General features: G+C 42.0%; 1 protein-coding gene across 4 annotated transcripts in view; it reads right to left on the reverse strand.

Annotated features, from left to right (window-relative positions):
* IGSF21 (immunoglobin superfamily member 21) overlaps nucleotides 1-18,326 on the reverse strand; it is a 448,408-nt gene that overhangs the window by 143,714 nt on the left and 286,368 nt on the right. For all 4 annotated transcript variants that reach the window (XM_030222239.1, XM_030222236.1, XM_030222238.1 and 1 more), the window contains exon 4: nucleotides 16,598-16,716. In XM_030222239.1, coding sequence (XP_030078099.1) covers nucleotides 16,598-16,716 — 119 coding nt within the window. The remainder of the gene's footprint in view (nucleotides 1-16,597; nucleotides 16,717-18,326) is intronic.

An 18,326-nucleotide genomic window follows, 5' to 3' on the forward strand; every position in this document is an offset into this window, starting at 1 on the left:
CTATTAAATATTGGGGTCAGCACCAGAGGGATGAACACGTCATCATATTTCTGAAGGAGTACAACATAGGAGTGTTCTTTTGTGCACTCCATTGTACAGACTTGAGAGAATTGAAAAAGGAAGTTAGGCATAAAGAACACGACTGGAAGAAATATCCCTCTAGAGTGTCCTTAGATAACTACAATTATTTGTTCAGTAATACTAGACCATGACTCTGGTAACTAAGAAAAAATATTTCAATCAAATGGTGGATTGCTCTTTCTCTCAGTCTAAAGTATTGTTCTCTCTTGTTAGAAAATTGAGTTTAGGGCCTCAGAAATGGACTTAGCCTCTTTGACTACAGATGATCTTGCCTTAGGTATCTATAATAAGGTAACGACTATTGTTCAATTGGTTTCTGATATTACACCTTCTCTTGAGGCGGTTTGCCCTCTGTGTCTAGGGCATTAGTTCCCAAACCAGATCCTGGAGGCAACCCCGCCGGTCAGATTTTTGGGATATCCACAATGAATATACATGAGAGAGATTTGCAAAGTTGTAGTACATCCTTGACTTGAAAGTATTCCCAATGATCCTCATTGTTTGGATAATTACAGACCAATTTCTAATTTAAATTATATTGGCTAAAGTGATTGAAGAGTTAAACAACCAACTGAATAACATTTTGGAAAATTGTCAATTTGGCTTTTGATCACAACATGATATAGAAACTGTTTTGCTTTCAGTCACTGATATAATAAGATCGGATTTTGAGAAGGGTTTTAGCTTTTTACTAGTAACGTTGGACATATTGACAACTTTTAATAGTTTAGTAGTTTAAAATACTTAATAGACCACCCTTCTGAAACTATCTGGAGTGGTTTACAAGACCAATCAATAACATTTAAAAAGAAAAGAACTGCATTCTTGATAGGAAAGAATATTCAAAAAAGAACCCTCACCAAGAACTTCCGAAACATTTTGACAGACATGTAGCCTCAGTCTAAACCACAAACTTCCAGTGCATCTTTGTGACCAAATGCCTCTAAAAAAATGAGCTTTCAATTTAATCTTAAACTGCGGATGACTCGTCCACCCACAACTCCAAAAGGAGCTGGTTCCACAATACCAGAGACTGCCACAAAAATGCCGAAGCCCTAGTAACAGAATTCCCTGGATCACGAGATTTTATTGCAGAGATTAAAATCAATAGGAATAGAAGGTACTGTATTAAAATGGTTTGGCTCTATTTTATCTTCTAGGAAATTTCAAGTACTCCAGGGAAATTGTGAGTCTGCATGGTTTGATATGGCTTTTCGGGTTCCTCAGAGCTCAGCCTTATCTGCAATACTTTTCAACATTTACATGATCTCTCTCTGTGTAAATTACCGTGATGCCTAGTTACAGTTTAGAGTTTACACCAATAATATTCAGTTCTTTTTTCACATAGAGAATACCATTGGGGAGGCTTTAGATTTTTTGTGACTATGCTTACAAAGTAAAAGAGGGTCATGGATTTGATATACCGCCTTTCTGTGGATAAAACCAAAGCAGTTCACTTATGTTATATGCAGGTACTTTGACTGTTCCTATTGGGCTCACAATCTGTACCTGAACATGGCAAGATCCCAAAACAGTAAAGTAGATTTTATGCTGCTTGTCCTAGAAATAAGCAATGGATTTTCCTCAAGTAAATCTTAATAATGGCTTATGGACTTTCCTTTTATGAAATTATCCAAAACTTTTTAAAATCCTGCTAAGCTAACTGCTTTTACCACATTGTCTGGCAACGAATTCTAGAGTTTAATTCCATGTTGAGTGGAGAAATATTTTATCTGGTTTATTTTACATTTACGACTTAATAGCTTTATTGCATGCCCCTAGTCCTAGTATTTTTGGAAAGAGTAAACAAGCGATTCATATCCCCCCATTCCATTTCACTCATTATTTTATAGACCTCTATCATTTCTTCCCTCAGCTGTCTCTTCTTCAAGCTGAAGAGCCCTAACTGTTTTAGCCTTTCCTCATAGGGAAGTCGTCCCATCCCCTTTATCATTTTCGTCACCCTTCTCTGCATCTTTTCTAATTCCACTATATCTTTTTTGAGATGTGGTATTTGAGGTGCATTCGCAAAGTGTTTGCTCTTGGATGAAAGCCAATCATCTAAAACTGAACATGGTTAAAACTCAAGCTTTGGTATTGTCAGATTTTCTATTAGATGATTTGCTAGAATGTTTTTTGGCTTGGTGATGATAAATACCAACTGTACGTGAAATGTGTTATCTTGCTGTTCCGTTGGATTGAGCTCTTTCCCCCTCCCTTCTCTTTCCTTCGCCATACTGTACCTGCAAACACTGCTACCCTTCACAAATACCATAAAGTGACTGAACTCAAATTATGAAGTCATGTCTTCAAGGTGGTTGAGGAAGTCTCCAGAGAAGCCTGAAGTTGACCTGGAAAGTTTTTGTAACATTAGGCAGAGCGATTTTCATTCTAGCAGGATGAAGGAGGCCAAACCTTGCCCCCAAAGATTTTAAATAGCTCTGCATTTCCAGAAAGTTTTTGTGATACAGTTGTCTTTTTGAGATCCAGTACAATCAGCACCACTTTTCCATCATAATCCAGGCTGCTTTTTTCTTTTGCCACTTCAAATAATCATAGCGCTTGTGGCAGTAAAACACTTTGAGGATGATCAAACTAAGGTGGGTTGAAGTATCAGCCTGCCACAAGGGTGTCCTATGTGCTGCCCCCCCCCCCCCATCCTTAGTTCCTTCAAAAAGGAAATAATCAGCACAGACAGGAACCATCGTTCCAAAAAGGTGATCATAACCAATGTTTTATAGTAACTAAGGGACACTTTTACTATGCTGCAGTAAAAAGAGACCTGCGCTAGTTTTGTCATGTGAAATTGGCACGTACTGGGCCATTTCTTACTGTGGCAGGAAAAAGGCCTTTTTAAAAAACTAATATTAAAATTACCACCTGTTTAGAAGGCCTGTAGGGCTCACGCATTACTCGTGCAGTAATCAGGCAGCAAGCGGCAAGGTGGCCACAATGCTGATTACTGTCGGGAAATAGAAAAGTATTTTCTACCATGGGAAATTGCGCATGCTAACTTCGGAACTACCGCTGGGCACGTGCAGTACCCTGGTATAGGATCAATTTGGTGCACAGTAGCCCTACAGCAGCTTAGTAAAAGGGCCCCTAAGTAAATGTAACTAGTTACTGTACTTAAGTAAACATTTAAGTACATAAGTATTGCCATACTGGGAAAGACCAAAGGTACATCGAGCCCAGCATCCTGTTTCCAACAGTGGCCAATCCAGGTCACAAATACCTGGCAAGATCCTAAAAAGTACAAAACATTTTATACTGCTTATCCCAGAAATAGTGGATTTTCCCCAAGTCCATTTAATAACGGTCTATGGACTTTTCCTTTAGGAAGCCGGCCAAACCTTTTTTAAACTCCGCTAAGCTAACTGCCTTTACCACATTCTCTGGAATGTTACTATGTTTCTCTGGCAATGAATTCCAGAGTTTAATTACACGTTGAGTGAAGAAAACTTTTCTCCGATTCGTTTTAAATTTACTACATTGTAGCTTCATCGCATGCCCCCTAGTCCTAGTATTTTTGGAAAGCGTAAACAGACGCTTCACATCTACCCGTTCAACTCCACTCATTATTTTATAGACCTCTATCATATCTCCCCACAGCCGCCTCTTGTCCAAGCTGAAGAGCCCTAGCCATTTAGCCTTTCCTCATAGGGAAGTCGTCCCATCCCCTTTATTATTTTCGTCGCCCTTCTCTGCACCTTTTCTAATTCCACTATATCTTTTTTGAGATGCGGCGACCAGAATTGAACACAATATTCACCATGGAGCGATACAAAGGCATTATAATATCCTCATTTTTGTTTTCCATTCTATTTGTTTCTTAGCCGCAGCAGCACACTGAGCAGAAGGTTTCAACGTATCATCAACGACGACACCTAGATCCCTTTCTTGGTCCATGACTCCTAACGTGGAACCTTGCATGACATAGCTATAATTCGGGTTCCTCTTTCCCACATGCATCACTTTGCACTTGCTCACATTAAACGCCATCTGCCATTTAGACACCCAGTCTCCCAGTCTCGTAAGGTCCTCTTGTAATTTTTCACAATCCTCCCGCGATTTAATGACTTTGAATAACTTTGTGTCATCAGCAAATTTAATTACCTCACTAGTTACTCCCATCTCTAGGTCATTTATAAATATGTTAAAAAGCAGTGGACCCAGCACAGACCCCTGGAGAACCCCACTATCTACCCTTCTCCATTTAGAATACTGACCATTTAGCCCTACTCTCTGTTTTCTATCTTTTAACCAGTTTTTAATCCACAGTAGAACACTATCTCCTATCCCATGACTCTCCAACTTCCTCTGGAGTCTTTCAAGAGGTACTTTGTCAAACGCCTTCTGAAAATCCAGATACACAATATCAACCAGCTCACCTTTATCCACATGTTTGTTCAACCCTTCAAAAAAAATGTAGTAGATTGGTGAGGCAAGATTTCCCTTCACTAAATCCATGTTGACTTTGTCTCATTAATCCATGCTTTTGAATATGCTCTGTAATTTTGTTCTTAATAATAGTCTCTACCATTTTGCCCGGCACCGACGTCAGACTCACCGGCCTATAATTTCCCGGATCTGACTCTGTTCGGTACTTTTCACCCATTTCAAATTCACTTGGTGAAGTAGATATAAAACTAGAAACTATATCACAAATATATTAGTCCAGTAAAAAGTCTCACCTGAAACTTGCTTGACATATTTCTTTATATCGAAGCAGAGTAACAGGGTGAGAAGATTAGAGAATCCCTTTGAAAGAAAGCCTCATAAACAGGCTTATTGCTTTGGGCAAATGAAATAATTTTTTCCCCTAGATACTATCTGACTCATCATATTAGCCAAGACAATTTTTAAGCTAATGTCCAATTTGACCCAGTTCTCACCGTCCTGCTCATTTTAATACGACACGTCTATTTCCGAAAGTGCCAAATTTGCAAATTTCTTTAACAACAAGATTTCAAAGATCTGCTGCAGTTTACATTCATAGTAACATAGTAGATGACGGCAGAAAAAGATCTGCACGGTCCACCCAGTCTGCCCAACAAGATAAACTCACATGTGCCATTTTTTGTGTATATCTTACCTTGATTTGTACCTGCCTTTTTCAGGGCACAGACCGTATAAGTCTGCCCAGCACTACTCCCACCTCCCAACCACCCTCCCCGCCACCCACCAACCGGCTCTGGCACAGACCGTATAAGTCTGCCCAGCACTATCCCCACCTCCCAACCACCAGCCCTGCCTCCCAACCACCATTCAACTAACTCTTTGCTTGCCGATGTCCCTTTGTCATCCTGGGGACTTATTATCTGGATGGACATTGAGCTTCAAATACCTTTGGTTTCATGGGAGCTTTGTATACAACTGACACACCCAGAAGTACTGAAAATGTGTCTTTGGTGAACCGATGTTATTTGCCAGTGAAGATACTTAATGGCTTATGACTCTTTTTGATGCTGCTGCCAGTAAAACAAATTTATGGTGTTTGATATCATTTAAACATCCTTTGGGTTGGAGGTTTCATCTTTTGGTCATAATCAGTGGTGTGCTAGAGCAGGCTCTCACGGGCTCGCAAGAGCCGTTTGTTAAGTTTTTAAGAATTTTGGGAGCCGGTTGTTAAAGTAGGCCTCCCCATGGCTACTTTAACAACTGACTCCCAAAATGTGGGCTTGGGCCCGTTCCTGAATTCTCTTTTACTTTGCTGGCAGTGATGCTGGTCCCACCAGCCAAGTAAATAGACTGATGCTGCTCCCTGCTCCTTGTTTCTGACTCTGAGCATCAGGCTGAGACTTTTCATGCAAGCGCAAGAAGGTTCCATCATGCTGCTCAGAGCCAGAAACAAGCAGCAGAGAATGGTGGCAGTCCATTTATTGGCTGGTGGGGCTCGACAAAGGTATGCCAAGCATGCCCGCACAAGGGAGGGGAGAGAGAGGCATGTATTCCCCCCCAAAAAAAGAATTTCAGGGCCGGCTATGCCTGGAGAGAGAGCCCGTTGTTAAAAATTTACCAGCACACCCCTGGTCATAATTCATCCTGACCGTCTAGGACCTTCTTTGACATCCTATAGGCCTCCGATATCCACTCAGGTAAAAGGAAATCTGGGTGATATGAAGCTTCACAGACACTGCCTCAGCTAGAAACTCAAATGCACATCAATGTATGTTAAGTCATTAACACCGATAGCAAATCAGTCTAAGTTAATACAGTTATTTAATAAAAGTCTCATTATTTTCAATGAAGCTAATCATTAACTAAGAGACCCTTTTTCGAAAGTAGTTAGTGCATGAATTAACATGTTTAATTAGCAGTTACTGTGCTGGCATAAGAGCATGCTAATTTGTACACTGTATGCCATGTTAGGGAGTGAAAAGTGGGTAGGCAATTGGCGAAGAATGGGCATGGACTGCCCACTGCAGTTAGCATGTGCTACTTACCAGTTCTGGAATTAGCACAGCTGCACTTACAATCTTTTCAAGAGATGTGAAGTTTTACAGTGGGCACACGGGCAGAATTTGGGTGGAGTTGCAATGTGTGTGACAAGACTTACACCTGCTGTCAAGTAGGCATAATGGCCCCTTTGGCTACTAGTAGCCCTTAGTACAGGAGGCTTTGATCCTGGGGAACTGAGTTCGATTCCCACTGCAGTTCCTTGTGACTCTGGGCAAGTCACTTAACCTTCCATTGCCCCTGGTACAAAATAAGTACCTGAATATACTATGTAAACTGCTTTGAATGTAGTTCCAAAACCTCAGAAAGGCGGTATATCAAGTCCCATTTCCCTTTCCCCCTTTCACTTATGACATCACAATATCAGAAGTGAGCCAAGTATCGGGCAATCAAGCCATTGTGACATCACTGATGAGGTTGGCTCTTATTGGTGGAATGAGTGGAGGAGTAGCCTAGTGGTTAGTGCAATGGACTTTGATCCTGGGGAACTGAGTTCGATTCCCACTGCAGCTCCTTGTGACTCTGGGCAAGTCACTTAACCCTCCATTGCCCCAGGTACAAAATAAGTACCTGAATATATGTAAATCGCTTTGAATGTAGTTGCAAAAACCTCAGAAAGGCATCAAGTCCATTTCCCTTTCCGTATTTGAGATTCTACATGGAATGTTGCTAGTGGAGGAGGAGCCTAGTGGTTAGTGCAGCGGACTTTGATCTTGGGGAACTGGATGCAATTCCCACTACAGCTCCTTGTGACTCTGGGGAAGTCAAAACCCTTCATTGCCCCAGCTATAAAGAAGTACCTGCATATACTATGTAAACTGCTTTGAATGTAGTTGCAATAACCACAGAAAGGCGGTATATCAAGTACCATTTCCTTTTCCATATCCCTTTATGTCCACGAGTTAAGTGTCTGGGAATTATGCTTAATCAAATAGAAGCCCAGACTAGCACAAAACTCATTTGGAACAACATATAGGCCAACCCTGACCTTCTTTAGTGCAAGACAGGTGACTTCTCATTTAAGCACATGTGGTGACTTGTCTGCATTTCTGTAGACTGACCTCCCACATAATAAACTTTATAAGTGCAGGATGCTGAAGCCCATCTTCATTTTGATACCACATTGGGAGCTCTCTCTCCCCTGCATTCTGATATAATCACACTGGCTACCTATTCGGTACAAAGTGCACTTCAAACCTGGATCTCTGCTTTTACCATGTAAAATGAGTTTATCTTGTTGGGCAGACTGGATGGACCATACAGGTCTTTATCTGCTGTCATTTACTATGTAAAGGTAAATAATTTAGCAGCATCGTTTTGAGCTTCTCAGAACACTGCATCTGAGGGTCTATTGACGTATTCCTCCAGTATTATTTGGAAAAGGGCATTTAATCTTTTCTATCACACCCTGTCTCTGAATTAGTCACCACAGGGGCTGCGTTTTCTTCTTCATTAACAAGGATTCAGGAAATGAGTAAAGAGCCGCTCGTTTTCATTGGCTCTCTCTTTCTAGACCACAATATTACTTCTGTAAATGCAAATTACTTCTGTGCTTAATGTTTATGAATTCAGCAGAGTAATGCATTGCCTTTTCTCTGTGGAGCAGGAGAGTGATTTCTGGTATTTTTTGTATTAATTCTGCCTTGATATTTGTAAGCTTACACTGTTTGTGTAAACTTCTACATTTTATTATTGCTGTATTTCAACTTTTTATTTGATCTGCAGTTTTAGGCTTCTGCTACTATTCAGGGTAAGGTGAATATTAATGGCATTAAAATGAATAAAATAAGTGAAAGGTAAACAAATTAATGCAGACATCTTAAAAGACCTATATATATATATATTGGGATTTATTAACTGCCTTTATGAAGAGATTCACCCAAGGCAGTGTACAGTAGGTACAGTTTAACAAAACTTACAATTTTGTTAACAGCATAAACAATAGTAAAATAGCCAAGAATAAACATAATTACAATAAATGAGGTAAACCTGAAAACAGTAAATTGAAACCTAATAACAGAACTAACGAAACACTATCAAAAATGTACACATTTAACAGCACTGGAATTTGATATATGCTGCTTGGGTTATAATCACCATTTCTATGTAAGTTACCTCGGTGAATTTTTGGAAGCCCAGTTTATAGAGCAAAGGGTTCAGTCCTTTATGGGGTTCATTCTGAAGATAGGGGCATTACCAGAGGAGCACCGAAGGAACTGGCCTTTGCTCCAATTCTTTTTAATGTTTTTATAAGCGATATTTATGAAGAGGTAAGGTTTGCCTCTTTGTGGATGATACCGAAATCTGCAATAGAGTAGACACCTCTGATGGTGAGGATAACATGAGGAAGGACTTAGTGAAGACACAGAAATGGTCCGGAATTTGTCAGTTAAGATTTAATGCTAAAAAAAATGCAGAGTCAAGCATTTGGGCTGCAAAAACCTGAGAGAACGGTACAGTTTAAGAGGTGAAGAACTTTTGTGCACGAATGAGGAGTGGGACTTGGGTGTAATCGTGTGTGATGATGTTCAGTGATCAAACAGGTAGGAAAGGTGATGATGTGCTCGGGGTAAAGCAGAAGAAAGTAGACAATTTATTCAATCAACATGGCCACGTTTCACCCAAACAAATAAACTTTTAACACTGATTTCATTTATGACATGCAAATTAACTATTTCAAAATTAACATCTATAAAAATACTCAAACAAAAATTAATATATAATAAGACAATGAAAGGCGATAACATGAACATGCAGATAAACAAAAGAAGAAACACATCCTATTAACTGAAAGTGCAGAAAGCAGCAGGTAAGGGTGAGACCAATATCATCTTTATAGTGATTACAGAACGAGGAACAGAATGAGCACCAAAAAGGAGACACATCTAAAAGAGGAATTAAGATAAACCTCCCCCTTGTCAGAAATTCTGCATCCAAAACAGTCTAAAACAATGAACATTGGTAGTATCGAGATCAAAAAGTTACAGAGAGGAGAGTCACAGCTGCTAAACTTCCTGTTCAGAGCAGCAGCACTTCACCTCCACAGGCTGCGAAAAGTGCTTGCTTAAATGTGCACAGAAGAGGTCAAAGGTTACCAATACAAGTTCCTTCAAAAGCTGATAAAAACAAAAAGTAATAATCCAAACTCCATCAAATCACAAGATTTGATAGCCGTGGGGGAGCATAAACGAACGGGGTGCCCAAGCTTTCCTGAGTACGTCCTGGCGAAGGGGCGGGGAAACCTGTATTATTGAAACAAGATGGGCATTTCGATAATACGGTCGGGGACGCCCAAATCTCAACATTTAGGTCGACCTTAGAGATGGTCGTCCCCGGTTTTCAGCAACAGTGGAAACCGAGGACGCCTATCTCAGAAATGACCAAATCCAAGCCATTTGGTCATGGGAGGAGCCAGCATTCGTAGTGCACTGGTCACCCTCACATGCCAGGACATCAACCGGGCACACTAGGAGGCACTGCAGTGGGCTTTAGAAATTGCTCCCAGGTGCATAGCTCCCTTACCTTGGGTGCTGAGCCCCCAAAACCCCACTCCCCACAACTGTACACCACTACCATAGCCCTAAGGGGTGAAGGGGGGCACCTACATGTGGGTATAGTGGGTTTCTGGTGGGTTTTGGAGGGCTCACATTTACCACCACAAGTGTAACAGGTAGGGGGGGATGGGCCTGGGTCCGCCTGCCTGAAGTGCACTGCACCCACTAAAACTACTCCAGGGACCTGCATACTGCTGTCATGGAGCTGGGTATGACATTAGAGGCTGGCAAAAAATATTTTTAAAGTTTTTTTTTAGGGTGGGAGGGGGTTAGTGACCACTGAGGGAATAAGGGGAGGTCATCCCCGATTCCCTCCAATGGTCATCTGGTCAGTTCAGGCATTTCTTGAGGCTTGGTCGCAAGAAAATATGGACCAAGTAAAGTCGGCCAAGTGCTTGTCAGGGACGCCCTTCTTTTTTCCATTATTGGCCGAGAACGCCCATGTGTTAAGCACGCCCCAGTCCCGCCTTCGCTATGCTTCCAACATGCCCTGGTGAACTTTGGTCATCCCCGCGACAGAAAGCAGTTGAGGGCGCCCAAATCGGCTTGTACTTCTGTTGTATTCCATGACAAAGGATAAATAAACTTATACAATATCCAGATACCAAGACTTATTCTCCGACTTCTCTTCTGCACATGCAGTCATATTTCATCCGCTTCGGCAAAATGAAGGTTGTTTCCCCTTAATGTGCTGTCTAGACACAGCACAGCGGGAGAGGAAAGGGGGACCATGGCCATCACCCCATTACCAATAATATTATATACACATGCTTAGGACACCTGAATGTAACCCACCTGAAAAGACAGGAATTTACTCCATATAACTGTCAGGCATTTTCTTCAACTCTATCTGTATAAATCCCATTTCCTCTGTCCTTTGTTCACCCCACTTTAACAGTCAGTGATTTTGTCTCATAATTTCTGTTTAATGAAAAGGATACACATTCAATCTGCTCGCTGGTTTCATTTTGAAACCTGGCCTTGCTCGATGACCCTGTACACACACAGCATCAATTCTCTTCTCTAGCAGGGCAAGAAAGGACAGACCCAAAGCTATACAGACAACTTGGCAAGGCAAATGCCAGGGACGTGAAGTGCTCTAGGCCAGCTGTGCATTAGCTCCGTATTTCTGATGTGTGCCAAACCGCATCACATAGTTCAGTAAATATAACCTTAACATCTGCTCCACAACGTCCCTCGCATGTCACAGATCTGCTATTTGGGTCTATTTCCTTACAAAATGTCCCCAGCATCAAGGCCGGCTCAACCTATGAATCAGGTGATAATCTGGCCTGGGGTGCCAGTGATAAAGGGTGCCATAATTCTGGTCTTGCCTCTCTCTCCCTTCCTCTTGCCTTCCCTCTGACCCTGTGCCTCCAGTTCAGTATCCACAGGATAGAAGGGAGGGAAGAGAGAAGGACACAGACCCCTAGGGAACCCCACTATCTACCCTTCTCCATTGAGAATACTGACCATTTAACCCTACTCTCTGTTTTCTATCTCTTAACCAGTTTTTAATCCACAATAGGACTTTACGTCCTATCAATCTGGCTGTCTGCCTGTCTGTCTCTATTTGATATACTGCCATAACCAAAAATGTACTGAGACTAGAATGCAATTGAAAACATCGCTGCTTTCCTTTTTTAAATTGTCAGCATAAAACTATGTGAGAGATTTTAAAATGCAGCCTGTACCCACACTGATTCAACATTGTTTAAATTATGCATCTTATTTGTTTAGTTATTTGCTTACACCTTTTTCAGTAGTAGCTCAAGGTGAGTTACATTCAGGTACTCTGAATATTTCTCTGTCTCACAATCTAAGTTTGTACCTGAGGCAATGGAGGGTTAAGTGACTTGCCCAAGATCACAAGGAGCAGCAGTGGGATTTGAACCGGCCACCTTTGGATTTCAAGACCGGTGTAGGCCACTCCTCCGTGTCCATGGTTACACATGTGCTTTGCAGCTATGCAGCCTGGTTGTTGCATGGAGGAGTGGGGCAGGGAGGAGTGGGGGGTGGTGGTGGGGGGAGACAGTAACCTGCACAGAGCAGCTCACTAGGGGGCCTTTTACTAAAGCTTAGTGTGCAGTGACAAAATTATCACGCATTAATGCTACAGGTCCTATTTTATACCTATGAGCCAGATAGCACTTCGCACATGTTCATGTCTGTTAGTGCGAGCAAAGCTTTAGTAAAACTGCCACTAGGGTTGGTAGCTGTTTTTATAAAATTAGGTGGTAAGACAAGCAGAGATACAGGTTAGATTAAGGAAGGACGTTTGTATGTTCACACGGGTCCAGGATGGTAGAGGCAGCAAGGGGAAGAGAAAAAGTGACTTGAATATGGAGCGATATCTTCAAATGAATAAGCTTGTAGGGCTAGGATTTCAGATATGAACTGATAAACCCAACAAAATGCTCCTGACGAAATATTAAAAGAGATGTTCACGTCCCCTAGTTCTCCACCACTTCTAACCTGGATTGTCTTGCAACTTCCACACAGATTTTCTGACATTCTGTGCTGGTGGCTCTAACTGACACATATTTCATTCTTCCAGAAAAGGTATCAAGCAATAGTCCCGTGGCATGAAAATACGGATAAAAAATGATGTTTGTACTGTCAAAAACCCATCATTAGCTACAAAATAAACACATTTACATAAACATCTAGGAATCAACGCTCTAAATATGTCTTTACTGCACCCTGGAATAACTGGGCAGGCGGGATGGTCTTTCTCTGCTGCTGGTCTGTGGGGCTGTAGCTTTGGACAACAGGTATCCAGAAATATAAACCGAGGCCTTCCTCAGCCACAAAAATATTGCAGAAATGTGCACATTAGGATGCTTTCCAGAGCTCTGTCTATCCACATTGTGCACATATTGATTGACGATCACCCTCCACTGATTACTGGTGATATGCAGGGCAGGTAGAGTTGGCCACCAGGGTCAGTTTGATGCTGCATTTACCCCGCTATATGGTTGGACTTCTAGCTTTCCTTCTCTTAATGAAAGAAAGGATGAAGTATGACCTGGAAGTTCTTCCACAGAATAAATTGGATCAACCTTATTGGGTGAATCTTGAGACCGTTGGTAACCCTAAGGTAGGGCTAAGCCTTTAGTGGACTTTAGGTACATTAAGTATGTTGGGCCTTTCAGCATAATAAAACTGTATTTTTAAACAGCCAAGAACGTGTGAACACCAGTACGTTAACCCTGTACAACAAATTCCATTACTCTCCTCACCCACCACCCCATCACCTTGAAATACAAGCAACATCTGTCCATTCCCCAAGTCGTCTTCAGCAGGTACTAGTTGGCTTAGAAAGATTCTTATCCACTGCTGCCTCCTCTACCGCAGGTCGAACTGTGCGGGTCCAGAAAGTCTCAACAGACTACGGGGTTTCTATGCTTGTAACAGTAGAAGGAAGCAGCAGCTCCTCTGCTAGCTGCAGGGGGACAGGAGGATATGTAGAAAGGTGGGTCACTGTGCCACCTGCCATTGCCTTCATAAGTTACATTTTTATTATTATTAGCATTTGTATAGCGCTACCAGACGCACGCAGCGCTGAACACCTGACACAGAGAGACAGTCCATTCTCAATAGGAGCTTACAATCTAAAATAATACAGACAGACAAGACAATTAAGGGCGAGGGAAGTACTGGGTGAGAAGGAACAAGGGGGAAGGCAAATGAGTAGTGGCTAGGAGCCAAAAGCAGCAGTGAAAAGGTGGGTTTTCAGCATAGATTTGAAAACAGGTAGAGATGGAGCTAGACGTATAGGTGCAGGAAGTCTATTCCAGGCATAAGGTGCTGCGAGAGAAAAGGAACGAAGCCTGGAGTTAGCAGTGGAGGAGAAGGGGGAGGACAAGAGAGATTTGTCTAGTGAGCGGAGGTCACGGGGAGGAATGTAGGGAGAGATGAGAATGGAGAGGTAATGGGGGGGTTGCAGAATGGATGCATTTAAAGGTCAGTAAGATAAGTTTGAACTGTATACGGAAGCGGACAGGGAGCCAGTGAAGTGATTTGAGGAGTGGGCTAGTGTGGGTATAACGATTTTGGCAGAAAATAAGCCATGCTGCAGAATTTTGGACAGACTGGAGAGGAGAGAGATGACTGAGCGGAAGACCAGTGAGAAGTAAATTGCAATAATCCAAGCGAGAGGGTGTGGGGATAAGGGTTTTGGCAGCGTATTCAGAAAGGAAGGGGCGAATTTTGCTAATGATGTAGATAAAGAAGTATAAGTGAGAAACCGATTTCAGCAACATCTGTTTGTCCTAATTTGAGGCTCATGTCAACTGCAGTTCTTAGCTTAATTCATTAAGAGGCCTCGTTCTGAAGTGAGGTATGGATTACAGTTAACCGCACGTATACCGCAACATTTAATGTGCAGTAAGTGCACAGCCTTGCGTTAAATACGGGGGGGGGGGGGGGGGGGGGGGGGGGATGGCCAGCATCTGCTCTGCATTCACCAGACAGGGCAGACATTTACTGCACCGCACGGCACCATGTTACATTCAGGTGCAGATAGCGCAGGACCAAATGAAGTAGCGCAATGCAGAGCCAGCAGCAAAAGTTCTGTCAAAGTAGTTGTCTCCCAATCTCTCCCTGTGATCCGCAAATAGCACCTGATTTAATACAGAAGACTCCCTGCACTCCCTCAATGGCTGCCTGACTGAAGATCCAGGTCCCCCTGAAATCCCTCAATTGAAGATCGAGATCCCTCCACAACAACCCCACCCCCTGCCAGCATTTCATTTTCATTCATGTTCCAAAAATTGTTTTAGTTCAATGTGACTCACAATATATGTCATAGCAAGAAAGAAGAGAAAATCGTATACAACATTATCATAAAAAGAAAATAATTTAAAACAGTAACAGTATCAAATATAACACATCATGATTTAAAAAAACAAAACAAAGAGCATTTGCATTGAATCATTGTCCCTCAGAAAAAAATGTTCTAAAAAGAAAAGTTGTCAAACGTTTACGGAAGTTTAAGTCATTTTCAATATACCTTAAATCACTAGGTACATAATTCCTCTATTTGGTACTCTGATAGGCAAATCCGGCAGAATATACCGACTTATAGATAAGATTCTTACAACTAGGTTAGGAAAGGATAAGATAACTCCTAGCTCTAATTTCGACATTCCGTGGTGCAAGATTTAGCAATCCCCCAAAAGTATTTGATATATAAAAATGCATAATTTAAGAGCAATACGTGCATGCAGAAATGGACTTACTCTTTCAAAACGGGATTTCCTATAGATCAGCCTTTCTGCTGTGTTTTGTGCTGTTTGTACTTTTTACAAAACTTGCTCCTTACAACCAGCATATACCCCGTTGCAGTACTCGACCTGCGCCAGCACCATATGAAAAGTTTCCCTGGAAAAATAACCTCTAACCCTCTTGAACTTCCATAACATCCTGGTAGCAACACCAACGATCCGTTCTTCAAAAGATAATTTCCAATCAACTGTCACCCCCTGGATTTTTAGGTTTTCTTCCAAGGGATATGTTACCTCATTTAAATTAATACCAAAGAATTGGTTACTACAATAAGAATTCATAACAACTAAAAACCCTCTCCCCTTACTCCTGGGAACTTATCTGGGGGTGAGCAGTGGAGTCCTGGGCGGCAGCAAAGGGGGATTGTTTACGCTCGGGTCAGCACCGCCATCCAAAATGGTGCTGATGTCCTCTAGTGGTAGTTTCACAGTACTACCACTAGGGCTCCTCCACCTGAACAGGAGGACCTGGAACTGCTTTCAGGGATGTGGGGTTGTGTTGGGGGATCGGAGGATGTGTCACTGTACTACTGGACTGCACTTACCACCCCTTCCTGAAGTAGCACTAGGGTCAGGTGCGCTATTAGCAACCCTGACAGCTCGTGCACAAGCTGTCGCAATCGGCCGCACCTGTCTGCCCATGTCCCACCTAGATCCCTTCCAAATCCCATGTTAGACGGCTAACATGAGATTTTTACTGCAGCAACTGCCTTTTTAGCACAGGAGGCAGTAGCATGGATTTGTGAAACCATCTACGTGTGGTAAACCCCTTGTTATAGCTTAACACAGTTTAGTGAAAAGGGCCCCTAAAAAGTTAGGAGCATCAAGTGGAATGACTAAGCCAAAAACCCAAAAGGTGTCAAATGAATCATTAATAGGTTGGCAAAATCAAGATGACAAGTTGTGTTTCGGCCACAAGGCCTTCATCAGGAGTCTCTGGAGAACCAATGTACACATCGCTACTGGACTAAGCCAACTTGATGACTCTAAAACTGACGCCACACACTTCAAATAAAAGACTCTTCTAGAATGAGGCACCAGTGAATAATGGGCAAATATCACATGCTCAGCATCCAATCAGCTACTGATTGCCTCGGTTGAGTAAAAGTATTCCACATCTAGGCCTTTTTAAGACCCTCAAATTCCTTTAGTCCTGACCTGTGAAGTACTTTTTAAAACCATATTTAGTAAGAAATGAAGAGAGTTCTTACGCACACATCACGTTGAGAAAAACATTGTCGGAAGACAAGACCACTTTCTCACGGGTTGCTCTGTCATAAATGCCCACATGGCATTCATAGGGCCCATTGTCTGAAATCCGAACTTCAGGAAGCCTGGGGAAAAAAAAAGACAAAACAACATTAGCTTGCATAAACCCCCCCTGGTGAAATTCAGAGACACATAAGCTAGCTCACAATATACAAGTAACGTTACACAACACTGTTGGATCTTTGATTAGTTGAACATTGCATACTTTCTGTGTGTTGGCTATGCAGTGTCATTGTGAATATTAGCATTGCATTCCAGTCCACTGTAGACCACTGTTCCCCCTAAGCTGAGAGGGGGTCCTCCACTTACAGTCCTGCCAGTGAGGGGGGAGGGTGCTGTTTTACTACCCCATTTTCAATAGTGAAGGACAGGCAAGCTCACAGGACTCCAGGGAACCTGGCTGTCCCTAGCAATTCAAAACACAATAATGACTAGGGGGCATGTGATAAAGTTACAAAGTAGTAAATTTAATACATATCGGAGAAAATGTTTCTTCATTCAACGTGTAATTAAACTCTGGAATTTGTTGCCAGAGAATGTGGTAATGGCGGTTAGCTTAGCAGGGTTTAAAAAAAGGTCTGGATGGATTCCTAAAGGAAAAATCCATAGACCATTATTAAATTGACTTGGGAAAATTCACTGCTTATTTCTGGGATAAGCAGCATAAAATATATTGAACTTTTTTGGGATCTTGCCAGGTATTTGTGACCTGGATTGGCCACTGTTGGAAACAAGATGCTGGGCTTGATGGACCTTTGGTCTGTCCCAGTGTGGCAATGACGCACCAGCCCCTACTGGCAGCAATGCAGTTAGAGGATTCCTGTTCAGCTTAGAGGGAACAGGGCTGCAGACATGCTTGGAGGGCAAAACTGCTGCTTAGCCATCTTTGCTACCAAGAGATGACTCTACTTCCTCATACTCAGGCTGAACCTTGTGGTACCACAGACACCTTTTTCCTCACGTTTATGCAGTCTTGCAGCTGAGTAATAATATATCGCAGGTGGCTACATCCTGGGTTTAATGGGGCAGTGTGAGATAAAGACCCAGAGCTTTTCCTCAAAGACTGTGCAAAGGCTTTGAGCTGAAAATCAGTAAGATTCTGGACAAGTGGCGGTGGTAGGTACCTCATGGAAACCAGAGGAAGATTTCTTGTGAATAATGTAAAGCAGCTGCAAGTGCCGTGACCCGGAAGAGGCAGGGCAGATAGTCAGGAGATGAAGCAGTCAAGTGAGACCAAAGAACTGCATGATTTTTGTTACAGAGGTAAACTGATGAAGGTTTTTCCATGCATAATGACTGGTTATAAAATTACCCCATGGTAAACATGTATTATAAGTAAGTTATAGGGAGAAGACAGCGTGTACGTCTGCATTTATTAATATTTATTTACCAATTTTTTGAAGGAATTCGCTCAAAGCAATCTACAGCAAGAATAAGTCAAACATAAGCAATAGATAATTACAGCAGTAAAAATATTCAAACAACAATACAAAGTATGGCACAGTGTGATGTATTATAATGCCAACACAATACACAATAAGACATTTTAATAGACAGCATAGGGTGTAAGCAAAGATGGACCATAAAGATAGTAAGAAATAAGGTACCAATTTTAAAAGAGTTGCGAATGAGGTCAGAACGGTGCGTCATGTGTAGGCATTCCTGGGTGAAGCAG

This window comes from Microcaecilia unicolor, chromosome 13 (genome assembly GCF_901765095.1).
Source record: "Microcaecilia unicolor chromosome 13, aMicUni1.1, whole genome shotgun sequence".
Lineage (NCBI taxonomy): Eukaryota > Metazoa > Chordata > Amphibia > Gymnophiona > Siphonopidae > Microcaecilia > Microcaecilia unicolor.